General features: G+C 38.8%; 1 protein-coding gene across 1 annotated transcript in view; it reads left to right on the top strand.

Moving 5' to 3' along the window:
- Positions 1–1,202, top strand: part of LOC126475312 (abasic site processing protein HMCES-like) — a 97,499-nt gene extending 96,297 nt beyond the window's left edge. The window contains exon 9 of the mRNA XM_050103089.1: positions 867–1,202. Within this exon, the coding sequence (XP_049959046.1) occupies positions 867–930 (64 nt within the window). The 3' untranslated portion in view covers positions 931–1,202. The remainder of the gene's footprint in view (positions 1–866) is intronic.
- The last annotated feature ends 18,609 nt before the right edge of the window (positions 1,203–19,811 follow it).

The following is a 19,811-nucleotide window of genomic DNA, read 5'->3' as shown; positions in this document are numbered from 1 at the left end:
TAATTTTTTTTCTACCATTTTCAGGAATGATACCACGAGAGAGTGTGTGTAAAAATAATGGCTTATCTTATGGAAGGAACTATTCTGGCTATGTGAACGAATTCTAATGAAGTAATTTAATCTTATACTAATCTGGTAATTTCTGTTTTCTTACACTTTTACTGCAAGAAATAAGTAAATATTCCTTAATCACATACAGATGGATTGAAACTGTTTCCTTACTGACAGTAAGACAGATAGTGCAGGCAGCAAGAATCTCCAAGTGTGCATAAGTCCTTTGCCCAGAGTTCTCTGTCCAGATTGTATAAGATCACTGTTGTGCAGTTAGTGTTTTGAGGAAACCATTCTTTTATTTCATATTGTTCACTACTATGTAGTTTTGTCTCACTAGCCATTCTCAAATGTAAATTATAATTCTTTAAACAATTAACATACTTGTCTACATCACACAATTGTAGATGTTTTTGCAGTGAAAACATGGGATGAATGATTTTGAATGTTGTTGTGTGTCAGGTCTTCACCAAGTCCACTCTCCATCTTTTGCTTCGTCTCTCTGTTTAGCTATAATTTCCATTCACTGGTGTCTGCTCTAGTACTGGTTGTGACCCTCCTGATAAAGAGAACATGGCCAACATTTTCCTTATCCTCCTGGGCATTGAGTTAACAGCCATAGTGTAGATACACTTTAAATTCATTAACTTGCCCTCTCCAATTTATTCTTTGCGCTATCTTAGTCCAAACATACATCTTGAAGCCTTGTTTTGCCTGGACAATCAATTGTTAATATTGGTAAGTGTAGACACATTTATTTCTGAATAATTAATGTGTATCTTTGTTTCCATTATTATGTAAATGATTTTTTCCAGGGAAGACTTGCCATCCCCAAGTGACATGTGCACTGATGAATCGGATGTGCTGGACACACAGTAAGGATTGTGCGCCACCCCTTTTGCATTTCATGTAAATATGTTTACTGTTGTTCCATGTGTGTTAATGTACTTGTAGATCATAACTTTTTACTATTCAGTTAAATTGTGTTTTTTACTATTATTTATTTCTATTTTACAAATGTATAATGAACACTGTGTAGATAATCATTCCACCATTTTAAACTGAATAATATGTGGCAAAGTGTATACAGTGATTCAGCAAAGTTCCTGACGTATAATGTAATAAAAATTTGTGTTTCATTGTCTTTCATATGTAACTTGTGTTTCATTGTCTTTCATATGTAATTTGTGTTTCCATTAATTAAAATGTACTAAGAAAAAAGTTGGTGTGTCTGTATAGTATGCTGCTAGTAAAACAATCATCTGCACCAACAACTGTCCTGAGAAGAGAGCATTTGTATTAGTAAAAGAAATTTGAAATGTGAGGCCATCAAGTGTCTGGAAGTCATCTTCTGTTTACTCTTGTAATTCATTTCTTTGTTTTTGTTGTAATATTCCATTCCTCTCTTCACCCTCTGATTACTTTTTATGTGTAGCCATTTGTTTGCTTCAGTTGCTGTAGTGTCGTACACAGAAATGGCAACTGACAAGGTGTTTCCCACAGGAAACCAAAGAACACTGATTATAGTACCTGCTTCAATACACTCCCCCCCCCCCCTCCCCCCTGACACCAGCTCCTGTGAAATTTTTTTGTGGGTGAGAACTGCCCCTTCAGCATAACTTCTGTTTTTGTAATCCCAAAGGCCTCAACCTCCACTGTAGTTCCCTTCTCACTTCTTTTGCTCTTACCTTCTCTTTCCTCTCCAGTCATTTTCCACACTGCTCCTTCCTTGTTCAGACCTGATACACTTACTCTGTCCTGCCCTCTTCCCTTATGTGTCTGTTTTACAATTGTTGCCTTTCCACTCATCACTTTATTAGTGTTTTATAGGCTCCTTCTACTGCCCCCCCCCCCCTCCCCCCAACGATTCCTCTGATTACTTCCCCAAACCATCCCAGTTCCCACACAACATGTTTCTCCCTCCTCTCCTAAAGTTATTTTTGAGTGCCTGCAAGTGCACAGTCCAGTCACATAAATGTGACCACCGTCTGTGTTTGACATCGACGTACAAGCTTTGTTCAACGTCAGTGTACAATAACCACTTACAGACAGCAGGTGGGAGCACTAGGAGTGGATGATATATAAATATCAGGGATGCATAAAATAGTGCAGTCATTGTCATAATGTGGAAACGGAGTGATTTATGCAATGTCCAAAAGGGCATTATCATTGGTTTTTGGGCTAAGGATGGAAGCATTTCCGAAACAGCCAAGTTTTTAAACTGTTCAATGGTTAAAACGTGCCTCATATGGTAAAATGGCACTATCCAAAACTGGCACCAAAGCAATTGTGGTGCTCCACGAGTCCTAAACAAAGGGTGAATGACAACTATGGAGGTGTGTGTGGGCAAATAGATGTGTAACTGTTGAGCAACCGACCACCCAGACGAATGAAGAGTCTACCAGCAGTGTCTACATGACCATTCACCGAGCATTATTGTGCATGGGCCTCCACAGTAGGCACCTTGTTCACACACTAATGCAGGCCGCTGTTCATCAGCAAAGAAGGCTGGAATCTGCAAGCCCATATCGCTACTGAGTGGCAACAGGTGACCTTTTCAGATGAATCGTGTTTTATGCTCCATCGGACAGATAAGTATGGCATGAAATGTCTCAAAGCAAACACACTATAAAAATCATTGAAAGGGTCCAGGCTGGAGGAGGGAGTGATATGTTTCGGAGAATGATATCATTCTGGAAGGCACAATGGATCAACACAAGTATGCATGTATCCTTGGGGACCACATCCCTCCCTACATACACTTTGTTTTTCCACAGCAAGATGCCATCTACCAGTAGGGTAATACCAGTAGGGGAATGCAATGTATCACACAGCTTGCAGCACACGTGTGTGGTTCGAAGAGCAGAAGGATGAGTTTACTGAACTCCATAGATTTAAATCCCTTCAAGAATCAATGAGACCACATCATTTAGATTGTTTGCACCTGGATCTTCAAACAGGAAACAGCGCTGCTGGCCATGGCACTGGAGTCAGCACAGCTCTACATCCCTGTCAGTACCTTCTAGAACTTCATTGACACTCTTCCTGGCTGGGAGTAATGGCGCACTCCTGTAATCCAAGCTACTGGGAGGCCGTTGTGTGGGCGAGAAATGCAGGTTTACTGCATAATCAGCCGTCGTGTGAACTCTGGTACAACCGTAGTGATCCCACTGTGCTCTACATCGCCTTGGCAGAGCTAGGAATGTCATCCAAACAGTGACACTCTTCCTGCATGTGCCACTATGGTCAGTGCTCCAATAGGTGGTTATTCAGGCTTTTGACAGATGGTTACATTATTGAGACTGACAGTGTATGTGTATTTAAAGTAGACAAAGAGCTGCAGCTTGGTAGGTAATGATGTCTCTCTGCTGTCTTATGTATCTGTGCACAACACACTAATCAGTTTTGGGTGAATTGTTTTGTTTTCTATTTCCATCTTGCAATTTTCTTTAATTAGTTCTTCTTTCTGTATCATATCAGAGTGTCAGGACTAAAGATGAAATAACTCTGTCGGCTACCTTTTTAATTTCACCATTTTCTTAATCATACAGTAGGATTGTTGTAAATTCATTATTGTTCTTATGGGGAATCAGAGCCATGGCACAAGTTGCAAGCTAGTACTAAGCACAGAATGGAAAGGTGGAAGGCATATATAGGTGGACTATAAAAGTGAAATGAACCTAAAGGCAATATCATAGAAAGAGAAGAGGAAGTATGTGAAGACAAGTTACGAGATATGATACTGTGAGAATAATCTGATAGAACACTGAAAGACAAGAGTGAAAATGAGGACCTGGTAGTAGATGATTTTCCCTCAGAGTTACTGAGATCCTTGGGAGAGCCAGCCATGTCAAAACTATTCCATGTGATGTGGAAGACATCATAATATCTCAGAAGTAAAACAAAAATATTTTTATTGTGTTATTTCGTAGAAAAGCTTGTATTTCAACTATTAGTAATCCAGTGAGAGGTAATGACCTATGTGCCGTGCTTTGTTGGGAAAAAAAAAACGATGAATATTTTTAGGCAACCTTATTAAGTGGAAAAACCATGCATTACTTTTCTGACATAAAGAGGTTTTGATTAAAGCATACAATATATGAGACAGTGAAATACTATGAGTCCAGTTCAAAAGAAGACACATGCTGATTAGTATGAATACTACTGAACTATCAGAATAATAAGTCATAGTTGCAAGATGCTGATAAAAATTATTGACAGAAGAATGGCAAAACTGGTGAAAGCAGACCTTGGGGAAAATCAGTTAAGGTCAGAGTTACAGAGGAGTATAAACACAGGTAATGTTAGATCAGTTAAAAAGGGAAAATCTATGTTTATATCATTTGTCTATTTAGAGAACGCTCTTGATAATATTGACTGGAATATGCTTTTTGAACTTATGAAGATAGGGATAAAATACAGGAGCAAAATGTTGTTAGAACTTTTTGTAGACACCAGACTGCAGTTGAATGAAGTTCATGAAAACGAAGCAGTGTTGAGAGAGGGTTGTAGCCCATGCCCAATATTGTACAGTTGCCACACTGAGCTAGCGTTAGAAGAAACCAAGGTGAAATTTTGAGAAGAAATTTAAAAAATTAAGGTTTCTAGTGATGTTACTCTGTCAGAGACAGCAAAGGACTTAGAATAGCAGTTGAATGTGGTAGACAGTATCTTGAAAGGATGGTATAAGATGAACATTAACAAAAGTAAAACAAGATTAATGGATTGTTAAATCAAGTGATGCTGAACGAATTAAATTAGGAAATGAGACACTAAAAGTAGTAGATGAGTTTTGCTATGTGGACAGCACAATTGTCAATAAGCCAGAGTGAATATAAAATGCAACTATCTGTAGTGTGAAAAGCATTTTTGATAAATAGGAAATTACATCTACAGTCCACATTCTATAAGAAGGTGGCTCAGTTTCCAGCCGTTCTGCACAACACCCTCCATTAACTGCTAGCAGTCAACAAGATTAACTCTCTGTCCGAGCGGCTAGCCTCTAATTAACTAGACTGCAAGAATCTCTCTCACACACATGCTGCGCAGTTGCCGTGCCTTGCAACAACGCAATTTCATTCACGAGGCGAATGAATTATTCATTCACAAGGCGAATGAATTATTCATTCAGATGTTGATGTTTTTTTCTTGTAGCAGTAGAGCTGTGAATGTGTATCTATAAACGTTTTACTGCTATTTCCGAATACATATGTCAGGTAACAGCTGTAAATGTGAAGTTCCTCACAAGCATCTTCTAATCAAATTGCTTGCCTATGGAGTATCATCTCAGTTGTGCGACTGGCTTCATGATTTTCTTTCAGAAAGGTCACAGTACTTGGTAAAATCATAACAGAAGTGTTATAGGCCTTATCCTGTTCCTGATCTACATGAACAAGTTAGAAAACAATCTGAGTAGTCCTCTTAGATTGTTTGGAGATGATGCTGTGATTTATCATCATCTGATGATCAAAACAAATTGCAAAACGTTTTAGACAACAGATCTGGATGATGTGAAAATGGCAGTTGACTCAAAATAATGGAAAGTGTGAAGTACTAAGTCCACACAAGTACTAAAGAGAATATGCAAAATTTTGGTTGCAGGATAAAAACACAAATCTCAAGGCCGTAAATTCAACTAAATACTGAGGGATTACAATCGTGCATAACTTACATTGGAACGATCACGTAGATAATGTGTGGGGAAACCAAACCAAAGACTGATTTATTAGTTGAACACATACAAGTGTTATATTTTTGGACATAAAACTTTTTTTAAATGCAGGTAAAAGACACATGAACAAAAGAATAGGAGCATTGTTTGATTTATCTTTTGATTTAACCTCAAAAACAAGTTGAAAATCAGGTTAAAATCAGACCTTAGACCAGAAACCCCACTTAAACGAGATGACCTTAAAACTATAGGGAAAGTCACTGTTTACTTTCTGTCTGTTGGCAAGGGAACGTGCTTTCAAATACCAATTGTTGAAAGGAGAAATCACTCATTTTCCTACTTGCGGAAAACTTCTTCAGATGAACATGCTGTGCAAGGAAGGAAATTTTCTCGTGACACTGTTAAGTTTTAATTTGACAAGAGTTTTGTGTTGTCAAAAGAGAAGGAAATCATAATCAAGATGGTTGAAGATCCTTTTTCTGTAATTCCAGAATATATACACCTGTAGAGTTACAACTGGAGATAACAGAAATTCAGTGTTCTCCAACCTATAAAAGCTTGGACAAAAATTAATATAATAACCTAAGAGAGACAGCAACAAAAGCATTCATCATGTTTGACAGTATTATTTATGTGAACAAACATGTTCTGTTTTGAACCTAAATAAAAACAAATGTCGCTTTTAACTGACGAACATTTAGAACACATACTAAAATTTGTGACATCAAATATGACTTCAGACTTTGAAAAACTTGTAGCTGACACGAGATGAAATATCTCACATTCAAACTTTGTTTCAGTTTATTAAATATTTATACTATTTTCATAAGCTATATTTTGGCTTGCTAGTATGCTACTAAAACAGTCATTCCCCACTGCCATTAAATGTCTCTTAATAAAAATATTTTGTAACTAATGTGTTTATTCAAGATTTCAAAAATTAATTTTGTGTAGTTTCACAAAGTTTAATCGATACTTTGCTGCTTACACTACGTAGTCTGTATCTAACAGTACATCGGCTATTTCTTTGTCACAGTTCAACGAAATTATATAATGACGTAATAATTAATAATTGAAATAATAATTAATTTTAAAGATTATATTCAACACAATTGACCAAGAAGTCTTCTGTTGCCCACAGTTTAGAGTCTAGTTGTGGTTTGGCCCCGGACTGCTTTTGAGTTGTGCAGCCCCAAAGTATGGAATACCAGATATCCCAAAAACTTGTTACAATTACGCAAGAGCAAATTGGCTTCAAAGGTAGCACTTTGTCAGTGAATTTTAAAAGACAGTGGTTTCCAATATGTTAAGAAGAGAGTTTTTAATTGAAACAAGTGGCATAGGTGCAGTGCGAACCATATCCCTTTATGAAGATCCATGTTACAAGAGGAGGAGGTATTTTAGAGTATATTACCTTGCTGAAACATGGATGAATCACACGAAAACCTTCTGGGAAATGAGTGATGGTAATGGCAGTTTTATAGTTTCCATGGAAGAAGGCTCTTGGGTAATTATTTTGCATGCTGGCTATTCTTCTGGTTTTGTTCCTGAGAGTAAACTTGTATTTAGGTGTAAGGAAAATAACAGTGACTGCCATTCAGAAATGAACTCTATCACTTTAAAGAAGTGTTCCACTGGACAATTCTTGCCATACATTGCTTCGAAGTCAGTCATTGTAATTAACGTGCCAATAAGCATTCAGCTGTTACCGAGAAAACACCAAGTACAAGCACCAGGGAAGCAGATATTGGCCCTGAAAAATAAAAATATTCCAGATGGCAAAAGATAGACTCTTGCCGAACTCCTGCGGCTCGTTAATTTATACAAGTCATGCAACTGATCATTCAAATTTAACTTGACATGAATGTGGACACGCAGTTTTGCGGTTAACCACATACTGTCGATACTGGTTCTTGTTGTTATTTTCGTGAGTATCATCGTTTACTTTTGCACTGATTGTGATTAAACATTCTTTGTTTAAAGGGTGAGTATTTCTTTATTTAAATTCGCTAAGTATTTCAACTAAACATATTTTTTGTTGGATCAATAATACAAAGTTTTTCATCTATAAGCTGATAGAATTAGTTTGGGCATAGGGTAAAAGTTGTGTGTTAAAAGGAGGACAGTTAAGACAACAGCCACTGAAACACTTGTGCGTGAAGCAGTAGACATCTCCCTTTAGTGTGGCCACACTGAAAAGTTTCAGAAAGAAGACTTTGATAGGGAGGTGAAGATGGATACAAGTCTTGAATCTATCATCCTAAATTTACAATCTAATGGATCAGACGTGGACTCGGTTAGCCGTGATGATATATTACAATGTAGACTTTGGAACAAAGTAAAGTCATAGTATGTATTCGTGGTTTAAGAAATATGCTTGTCAACATATCAGCTGCATAAACAGTGCATGAGAACTTCATAGCCTTTACTCATTAGGAATTTGTAGACTATGATGTATTCAGACTATAACGTTCAACACATTGCCCAAGGAGAAGTTAAGGTTTTCCCAGTGGAAACTCTAATATTTCGACAAGTAAACCTCTTTCATTCTCAAGGCACGAACTGGAAAATGCCTGAAAATGAAAGGGAGGGTTACCTGTCGAGAAATAAATGCTTTTTGTCGCTATTGCTAGCCATTCTGTCGAGTTATCCACAGAAGATGGATAATTGTTTCCTTATTCAGTGGATCATAAATGCAGTCCTCACTTTAATGTCTGACATGTTAATTTACACACACACACACACACACACACACACACACACAATGCCTGTTGACACCGACAAATGTAATAACATACTGACAATTTTTGCGATATAATGGGCTTTGCTACCAGTAATTCTGTTTTACGCATAGTGATTTATTCTACATTGAACTACAAACACTCCCATATACACTCATTATACACAGTTTTTAAAAATTGATGTGGAGTAGAAGTGGTTGCCAAGCAAATGCAGTGATTTCAGTTTGAGTTCGAAGTTAATTTTGTTGTATTACATTTTTAATAAAAATATGGCCCAAACCACAATAAATGACAGTTATTGCAACTGTTTTCCATTATCTTGTTGCTAGAAAATCGTCATTTTGAGAAAAATTGTACTCGACATCTTCACAAAGGTGGGTCAGCTCTTCACGTCGTCCAGCGTCACACAGATAGTTGAAGTGGACGCCAAGACGTGAAGTAAGATTACCCTGATGTACACAATTGAACGAAATTGGTTTTAAACTGTATTACTCCCCTCACAGATTTGAACGTATAATATGATGTACCAAAAGCAAATTAACCTGATTGTTTCCACGGCAACACAGTCTTTGCCTGCTCTCTGCGCCATGCTCAGACATCATCCTCTGCATGCTCCTCTAATGCTACTCTATGCGGAGAAGCGTCATCCTACGTGACACAGGCTAAAATACACACATCAAAAAAAAAGTTTTGCATCACCCCAGATCCCAGAGCTCCTGAAGATAGACGTTGACTAGATATTGTATCTCAGACACAGTCCCTTTGACTGTTCAGAGATGTCACTAAACCCACCCAAAGATGTAAACAACCACGCGTGAGGAGCCCCTATTAGACGGAGAGGGTCCGTCAGCCAATCAGTTCCGGTCATTCCGTCAGGAAGGAGGTAAACGGCTCGTGTTGTCTGTAGTTCAACCATGCCTAGACGGTCAGTACCGCGGTTCGATCGCATCTGCGTCGTTACTTTGTGCCAAGAAGGGCTGTCAACAAGGGATGTGTCCAGGCATCTGTGAGTGAACCAAAGCGATGTTGTTCGGACATGGAGGAGATACAGAGAGACAGGAACTGTCAATGACATGCCTCACTCAGGCCGCCCAAGGGCTACTACAGCAGTGGATGATTATGCTCAGAGGAACCCTGAAAGAAACACTACCATGTTGAGTAATGCTTTTCGTGCAGCCACAGGACGTCGTGTTACGACTCAAACCATGCGCAATAGGCTGCAAGATGCGTGACTTCACTCCCAATGTCCATGGTGAGGTCCATCTTTGCAACCATGACACCAAGCAGCGCGGTACACATGCGCCTAACAACAGGCCGAATGGACTATCCAGAATTGGCATCACATTCTCTTCACTGATGAGTGTCGCATATGCATTGAACCAGACAATCGTCGGAGATGTGTTTGGAGGTAACCCAGTCACGCTGAATGCCTTAGGCACACTGTCCAGTGAGTGCAGCAAGGTGGAGATTCCCTGCTGTTTTGGGATGGCATTATGTGGGGCCGACGTATGCCACTCTTGGTCATGGAAGGTGCCGTAACGGCAGTACAATACATGAATGTTATCCTCCGACTGATAGTGCAACGTTACTGGCAGCATATTGGCGAGGCATTCGTCTACATGGACGACAATTCGCACCCACATGGTGCACATCTTGTGAATGACTTCCTTCAGGATAATGACATCGCTTGACTAGATTGGCCAGCATGTTCTCCAGACATGAACCCAACAGTGCCTTGATGAACTTGTGGATAGTATGCCATGACGAATACAGGCATGCGTCAATGCAGGAGGACGTGCTACTGGGAATTAGAGGTACCGGTGGGTAGAGCAATCTGGACCACCACCTCTGAAGGTCTCGCTGTATGGTGGTACAACATGCAATGTGTGGTTTTCATGAGCAATAAAAAGGGGGGAAATGATGTTTATGTTGATCTCTATTCTAATTTTCTGTACAGGTTCCGGAACTCTCGGAACTGAGGTGATGCAAAACTTTTTTTGATGTGTGTATAAATGTAATTGTTAGGAAATCTTTTGAAAAGTATTTGTGTGAAGTTAAGCCTAACTAGTGCTGAACCGAAGTGAGGATGACAGAAGTTTATGGCGCAACTTGACTAAAAGAAGGGACACATCCTGAGTCATGAAGGAGTTATCAGTTTGGTAATGGGGCGAGGGAGAGGGGAAAAAAATTCAGAAGGAAACTAAGAGATCACTGGATGTTGGTTGCAATATTTATTTGGAAGTGAAGAGGCACAGTATAGAGTAGCACAGGGAGCTGCATCAAACCAGTCTTCAGGCTGCGTACCGCAACACTAATGGCCCGTCACCATGGTCTTACACAGCACTTTTGTCAGATGTAATCAGTTGTCAACCAGTAACCCAGAGGTATAGAATTTGATTTGCTGTTAAGGATATTTTTTTATTTACCAAGACTTTCGTGTTTTACAATACTTCATTGTTTTTTATACTATGGTTCATGTATTTTGTGAAGCTGTAGGGCTCTATCATGAGCAAGAACTCTAATGTTAAATGAAGCCAAGCACATACTACTTCCAACAGCACACTTAGTAAGGCATTGTAATATTTAAATAGAGATCTGAATTGATGATTGCCTCACTTTTGTTGTGAAATATGACAGATTATTTCTTTAAATTCTGCAGTGTGCATTAAGGTATGTTTCCAGACTTAATCTTTCACTTTGCGATGAAGTGTGTGAGGTTATGAAAGTTCCTGGCAGATTACAGCTTTGTGTCAGATTGGGACTCAAAACCAGAACCTTGCATTTCATGAGCAATGCCGTAACCGACTAAGCTACACAGGCACAACAAGTGACCTGCTTTCACAGCTCCACTTCAGCAAATGCCTTTCTCCTATGTGTGTGCCTTGCTTCACACAGTTGAGTTACAGTGATGAGAAATATAGATTTATTGTTAACTGTTTACAATTGAAGTTACTCAATTACTGAATGGCAGTCAAGGAATCATGTAAAATATAGTTTACTAAGGTTATCGTGACTGTGAAGTTGATAAGACAGTGACAGATATGAACAAAGTTATTGTTAACAGCCTTATAGAATTTATAAAGTAGCAGACATGTGACTATGAGGAGCTTTTATGTACTCCTTTGCTTAAGACCATTGTATTACCAGGATGGAGACTACAATATACAGCTATTGGATGGATCATGTGTCTGGCCCAGTGCAAGACTAATAGGTGTTTGAGAACCATAACAAACATTATTTACAATGTGCTGGATTGTACTCTATGCCAATTACATCCATGTGGTGTCAGCTAACAGATAACTTGAGGAACTGCAGCAGTTTGTCTACTGGAGGTAGTAAGAATACCCAGAAATTGCTGTAAACTGTCCTGAGACTCAAAGACTGAGGAAAGCATATTAATTATGTTATTATTGCATACAGTTTTAATTACCACCTACATGGAGATTCTGAACTCTGGTTTGAACAAATATGATGTAAATCTTATACGGAAATGCTGTTTACAACATGAGAAACATCTCTCTCAATCCAGGACTTTGTTCTCCACAATAACATCAGATTAGGATATTGCCGAATTTGGACTGGTAATCACAAACAATACTGACAACAGCAGATCTGTGTGTTAATTCATGACTGCTGCCGTAATTGAATCATCGCTGTTGCCATAATACTGCTCCACTTACCAGTCCATATCATATCTCTACTGGGCGTGGTAGGTCATGCCCATCACTGCTAAAACATCCAGGGTAAATGACAGATCTATCCAGCACCGTCAGAGCTGCTCCTGTTGTAGTCCATTGCTTACAAAAATATTTGAAAAATTTCTGCTTATAAAACCCAACTTGTTTTTCCCAAGCACTGCTGGATATTCCTCATAAATAAATTGATATGTTATAATATTTTGTGGAAGAGATGGAATGATCATTCATTTTTCAGACTTGTTACAGCTGGTAGTCTGGTCATGTTACTGAGTCAAGACTGGGAGACATGTTTGTTATTTTCAGTTTCTAAAACCATCAAATGCGTTCCCTTTCCTAGAGATATTTACTGGTGGTTAAGAATATTGCAGGAAAAATCTAGTCGGAGTAATTCTGATAATGCAAAAGTGTGGTCTAACTGGTGGTTGTTAGACGTGTAAAGAATGTATGTATCGAGCATTCATATATTAACCCTTGGACTCACTCTGGAGTCATGGGTGACCCCAATCATCTTTACTATGGATAAAATAATATTTCTATTTCTTGTAAAAATCCAGAATTTTATGACTTTTACCACACAGTATTGTAGTTCTCTCACAAAATTTTTTAGAGCTCTTGACGCAACATTTAAATCAATAACTAACAAAAACTACTGTTGGGGTCAATTATGACCCCAGATAGATTATATGTAACATTCATAGAATGGATAGATTATAAACTATCAATCTCTTTCTTAGGTATTTTGAGTTGGTAACACTGAACTATTCCATGCTACTATGTCGAGGAGGCGATATCAGGACATTTTGCGTTCACTTCGTTTTGACGACCCCATCACAAGACTTGAAAGGAAAGAGAGGACTGGAAATAAGGCTGAAGCTGTACAGGAAATATTTTATTTGTTTGCCATGCAATGTCAAACATCATTTATACCTTCCAGCAACATTACTGTTGATGAACATCTTTGCGTATACAGAGGTCGGTGCAGTTTTAAGGTCTACATTCCTTCAAAGCCAGGTAAGTATGGCATCAAGATATGGTGCGCAGTAGACTGTGAACATGGTTATCTGACAAATCTTCAAATGTACACTGGAAGGAGCGGTGATGTGAGAGAAGTGAATCAAGGCAAGAGAGTGGTCTTAGATTTAGTGCATCATCTGGCTGGCAGTGGTAGGAATATTACCACTGACAATTTTTTCACGAGCTATGACCTTGGCCAAGAATTGTTGAAAATGAAGTTGACACTTGTAGGTACTCTACGTTCTACAAGAAAAGAAGTCCCAAAAAGAGGTTTTGCCTTCGAAAACTAGGGAAGAATGCACTACCAGATTTGCATACAGTGGTAAAACCCTATTAGTTTCGTATGTTCCAAAAAGAAATAAGGCTGTGCTACTCCTGTCAACACAACATCAATCATTTGAAGTGCCCAAAGAAAACAACTTGAAACGAAAACCAGAAGTAGTGTTGTATTACAACTCAACAAAATCAGGTGTTGATACGCTAGATCAAATGAGCTCTTACTATTCTGTGAAAAAGGGTACAAAATGTTGGCCATTAGCAGTATTTAATGATCTTGTTGATCTAGCTGCACTCAATGCCTACAGACTCTTCTGTGTTGCTGTTGAAAAAACAGAGAGATGTCTTTTTCTAATGAAGTTGGCCAAAGAAATGGCAAAGCCCCAAGTGGAACGTCGTTTTGAGTTTACCACAAGCAAGGAACAAGGATATTATTAGCAGTATCAAACGGTGTGGATTTGATGATCTGTTAGACAATGGACATCCAGACGTAATACCCGACAATCAGAAGAGAAAGCGAGGCAGATGCTCCATTTGCCCCCAATCAAAGGACACAAAATACAGTTCAACATGCAAAAAGTGTAACAAATTTGTTTGCAAGGAACATTCTGAAATAGTTACTACTTGCAAAATATGTGCAGATGACTATGGTGCGGATTCCGGTTAGAATTATGTTTCCTGTTGAGTTGTTCATCACATTTTCTGTAAATTTGAAGCCATTGTGAAACATTTATGAGTGAAACAAATTATGACTTAGAGTAATATTGTAACTTCTGATATGTAATTACTCTGCCATATGTAATTTAATTCTACTATGTACATACCTGTTAAAAAAGCTGTGAAATGTGTCTAAATAATAAATAAAATGTAAACAAACAGTATTAAACAACAGTATGTTGTTCTCTGAATGATTAGTACACACAGTCAATTATATATTGATTGGGGTCATGTATGACACCAGATGGAGTACTAAGGAAATTTTAGCAGAGTGAGTGCTAGGGTTAAGTGGTTGAAATGTAATGACTCTATATGACAGAAAGTGCTTAAATCTTTACCCAGAATGTTGTTTTCTGTCATCAGTACAAATAATCATCATCCTATGTTTACCATATGCAGATGAAAAATGAGGGTGAGAAGTGGTAAATACTAAGACAAGTCAACGTGAGATCTAGAACACAACTGTCCGGGAAGTTAAGGTAGGTATGAATGACGTGTAAAAAGCTATATGTATTCCTGACAATCAGGTTTAATAATCGATTATGGAACTGCATCCCTGTAGTTTTCATTATTAAACATTGAAATATATGGGGGCTGTTCGGAAAGTAAGCAATGATAGGTCGCGAAATGGAAACCAAAGTGAAAATCGAAACTGCTTTATTTGAAACAGTTAGCTACAACTTCCAGCTACTTATCTCCATAGTCACCGATCCGACTTAGATGTTTGTCATAGCGTTGTACCAACTTTCCAATACCCTCACTATAGAAGGCAGCTGCCAGTGCTTTGCGCCAATTCTCTACGCTGGCCTACAGCTCGTTGTCTGTGCCAAAATGTTGTCTTCATAGCCAGTGGTTCTTGTGAGCAGAGATGAAACTCAGAGGGAGACAATTACTGGCTTTATTAAGGATAATCAAACATTTCCAATTGAAAACCATGCTCCTGCATCTTCATTGCACCTGCAGAATGGGGCTGAGAATTGTCTTGAAGAAGAAAACATATGACAGTTATGTAATGTTGGCTGCGTAGCTTCTCACCAGGCCCTCGTACTTGGTAGGAGGTATGTTTATGTGCTCCCTGTGTGATCAGAACTAAAAAGAACGACGTAACACGGTCAACAGGCATACTAGAGACACTGCCCAACACATCTGTGCAAAACTTCATCGGATTTTCACTGTGGTTTCCATTCCGCGACCGATCGTTCTTTACTTTCCGAATAACCCTCGTACATTCCAGGGGCTATCCTACACAATAAAAATGAAGTGATAGATATATAAAATTACTAAGATAGACTGACGTAGAATCAACTCACCGCCATCTGGAGAATTAATGTAGATATGACTTGGTGGAAGCACACTCAGCAAAGTGGACTGACACAGGATTACACAAAATACCAATTGGTATACTGACAGCACTGATGATGTGTATCGAGATGACTGTCTACTACTCATAAATGAATCAGTATGTAAACTTCTAGTGAGAGTAAATCTGAGAATGCAAGCAGAATGAATTGTGCCTTCCTGATACGTACTGGAGCCATCGTTTGTCAAGCAGACCTATTAAAAGTACTGAACATATATGCCTAAAATTGTTCTGCAATTTCTCTACTGGAGGTGAGCAGTACAACCTCCAATGGAATGGACCATGAATTTTTTTTTTCTGATTATAACTCCTAAAATCTGAATACATGTTATATTTTTACCTGGCTGTGTATGTATTGTGGAAGACTATAGTTTTAATGGATTATTCAGTGGTGGTATGATGCAATACCTTGATACTATAGCTCTTTTTTTCTTCTTTGTAGCAAACTGTGTGGGTCTGACTTATGACATCAATTGTAATGTAATATTTTTAATGAGTCCCATCATGAGGGCAAACGTGATAAAAGTTGGTGTATATTTGTCTCAGAATGTTTTTCTCATTGTACTATCAACTTTGTAAAATATAGCTGTGCAGATAGACTCTGCAACAGTTACTCTCAGAGGTATTAGTCTCCTGATTCATCGTCATCATCTGTGACATTGTGCTGTTGCAGCTCCAGCAATATATGAGGGTAATCCCAAAAGTAAGGTATATTTTTTTATAAGTACATAGACCTGTTTATTTCTACAATGGTTTACATCAGTTTACAGCTTGAACATTTAGCGATTTTTCGACATAATCACCATTTCTGTCAATGCATTTTTGTGGACACCGTGGCAGTTTTTGTACGCCCATGTCATACCAGCTTTCCGCCATGCTCTTTAGAAAGTTAAGAACCTCTTCTTTCACCTCGACGTCGGAGCTGAATCACTGGGATCACAATTAATGCTGACAGGTACTGTGAGACTCTGAAAAAACCCAAACGGGCATTTCAGAACCGGAGAAGAGGAATGTTGAGCAAGGGCGTACACATTCTCCATGACAACACTCACCCACACATCGCTCGGCAAACTGTTGCTCTCCTGCAACAGTTTCAGTGGAACATAATCACCCACCCTCTAGTCCTGACTTGGCACCCAGTGACTATCACCTGTTCCATAGGTTAAAAGAACATTTGGCCGGAAAGTGATTCAGCTCCACTGATGAGGTGAAAGATGAGATTCATTACTTTCTCAACAGCATGGCGGTGAGCTAGTATGACATGGGCATACAAAAACTGCCACAGCGTCTACAAAAATGCATCAACAGAAATAGTTTTATGTCAAAAAATAGCTAAATGTTCAAGCTGTACACTGATGTAAACCATTGTAGAAATAAACAGGTCTATGTAATTATAAAAAAATAGGAGACCTTACTTTTGGGAGTACCCTCATATGAGAGGCGGATTCGTGGTAGAATCTTAATGTCCAACATCTGCTGATATTATTGTAATGAGTACAATTACAGAGTGTTTTTGCTACTAGATAATGCTTTTTTTTGTTAATAAACTGTATGCAACAGCTCACAGGTGTGTACTATAATTAATTTTAGAACGTTTTTATTCTGACAGTCCCTGCTGTCTGCTTTGCGTTTGGCAGGTGATGTACTGTTGGCTTTATCAATTACCATGCTTCCTATGAGAATGATGGCACATGGGCAATCCTCAGTTATTGTTTCAACTGCCACACTGCAACCAAGGCGGCATTAGTTGTCACACAAAAACCACTGGAAAAAAATTCTGGAGTGTTACTCCTTGGTGATTCCCCCCATCCCTCAGTTTGCATATGATTTTTCTCACAATTATTTGGAACAAATGAGATGGCACTTCCCCACAACTGGTGGGGACATATACGAGGGTGTGTTGCATGGCCGAGGTTTGGTCAACATTCACAGGTCTGTTTGCAGGCTCCCAATGGATTCTGCAGTAATCACGGTCCTGGGTACATTGTTGATTGCACTGTTATCAGGTACATGCAATCTGTATTTTCCAGTGGTCATTGTGTGTGTGTTGTTCGCTTTCTTTTTAATCATGTTGATAATTGGACTTGGAGGACCTGTTTATTGATATACTGTGCTTGATCTCTAAGGTCACATTTTTTAGTGTTGTAACCTCTGTGAGTCTGTCTATGACTCTGTATGTAGGGAGAATCTATTTTTCTGCCACACTGTAACCATTTCTCTGTCTTATTTGCTGGTAGCGATGTAGTATATGCTTTGCATCTTCATATTTCGTGGCCCAATGATTGTTTTGTAAAGGTTTGGGTGTGCAGCAACATAAGTTTCACTTCTTCTGATATTTGGACTGTATACCGTCCAACCATCTTCACAGTCAACTGGATCTCACAGCTCACACTGAAGATGGCTGGATGGTATACAGCCAAATATGAGAAGGAGAAGTGAAATTTATGCGGGCACATGCCCACACTTTTACAGAACTAGTATATGATTATTTCTGCATCTATTTACATATCTTATAGAGAGGTAATATTGCAAACCTGCCTGCCATCAAAGGGTTCCTAGGATTGTATTTGGTTGCTAAATATTTTTCCCTGTTGTATCAGATATGGATCATATGTAGTGAGTGGGATGTGTTGGTTGCCCCAGACCTGCTCTCGTTTGGGAAATACTCATTAGTAATGTACAATAAGTTTTCATAGCAAAAACACCAGTGTGCTGACTGTGAAGTGTGTGTCTTACGAATTCTATGTATCAGTTGAAATTAGATACCATACAGAGATTTTCCCATGAGGCTTATAGTAATGTTGCATACACTTGCAAGGTTTATTTTGTTGTGAGTCTTCAGTCCACCTGGAAGGCCACCTATCAGAAAATGGAGTCACTCACGCTAGTTTTAAAAGTGTGATTGGAGGGAGGAGGAGGAGGAGGGGAGTATGTTTATGATTAGTCCAGAAAGAGAGGATTGTTGGGAGAGATATGCTTGGCACTTTTAACAGTGGTTATCCGCATAGGAGTCAACAGATTTCCTCTGGTGAGCGTGTACATGTTTACAAGTTAAGACTGATTGTCTAGGTGTTCTATAGAGATATTATGAAGGAGTGGGGATGGGAAGTGTTTGGCACTTGAACTGTTAGCAGAGTTTATCTGCAAAAGCATCAAAAAGTTATGACAGATTTTTGCTGTGTCGGGACACTTTCTCTATGGATGATTGAGCACCATTCTTGACAGCTGCTAGGTTGGAGTTGACTACACATACATTTTGCAAATTTCTCTACCACACCTGGAGAAATGTTCATAGTGTTAGACAAACTTATGGGTCTCTCCCATTCACAACCTGGTGGCCACCAATGTGCATGGAGTTCCATGGCGTATTGGCTTCACTCGGCAAGTGCAGGTGAGGAGTTTCTTGTAATATAGGTATGTACCATTCTTTGATATTTCCATATGTGACTTGGGATCTGTTTGCCATTATTATCAACAGCGTGAGGTCTCCTGGCCAGAACTGACATAACAGCAATGTTAGGCGCCAACCACAACTAGTCTGAGAAGGGTGATCCACCCTCCAGCAGGCGCCATGATTCTGGCTGGGGTTGTCCCAGATACTAGACAACTCTCTCTAGGTGTGCTACAAACACAGTATCTCTGGTGGGAAGCATGATAATTTTACTATGATGGCATATAATCTAGTAAAGTAGTGCAGTATTTATTATACAATATCTTTGTCTTCCCTATAACATCAATATTTCTACCAACATGTTCCTATAAAGTCACACACTAGTGATTGAGTGATGGCTTAGGAATGACATATAAAATAAGACCAGAACTGAAAGATATGATTTGTTATGAACAAACAGACACAATCTCATCCTATGGGTGAGAGTACCTCAAGTCATAAAACATGAAATTGTGGATGTGTGCCTCAGTATCAGTGATATCTAATTTGTATTCTGATTGCCTAAGGGCATAATGACATCAACATGACATCGGGAACAGTCTTGTATCATTGGGCAATTGTGAAAAAATGAAAAAATACATAAAATTTAGGAAAATACGAAAAATACATCAAACTGAGAATGCTTACATAGCTGCTTAGGTGAGGTCTTTGCTGGCGCCATGTAATATTGTTATTAACAAATAAAACTCAATGACATAATTTGTTATAAGCAAATAGACATACCTTCTCCCTGTGCTGCTCAGTTTCTGAGTAACCCCTCCCACACAAGTGTTCAATTATAAAAGATGAAGGTATGGAGGGATGGCAATGATCCTCATTGGTCCAGGGTGGA

Source organism: Schistocerca serialis, chromosome 4 (genome assembly GCF_023864345.2).
Source record: "Schistocerca serialis cubense isolate TAMUIC-IGC-003099 chromosome 4, iqSchSeri2.2, whole genome shotgun sequence".
NCBI lineage: Eukaryota > Metazoa > Arthropoda > Insecta > Orthoptera > Acrididae > Schistocerca > Schistocerca serialis.
This window is presented reverse-complemented; position numbering and strand designations above follow the sequence as displayed.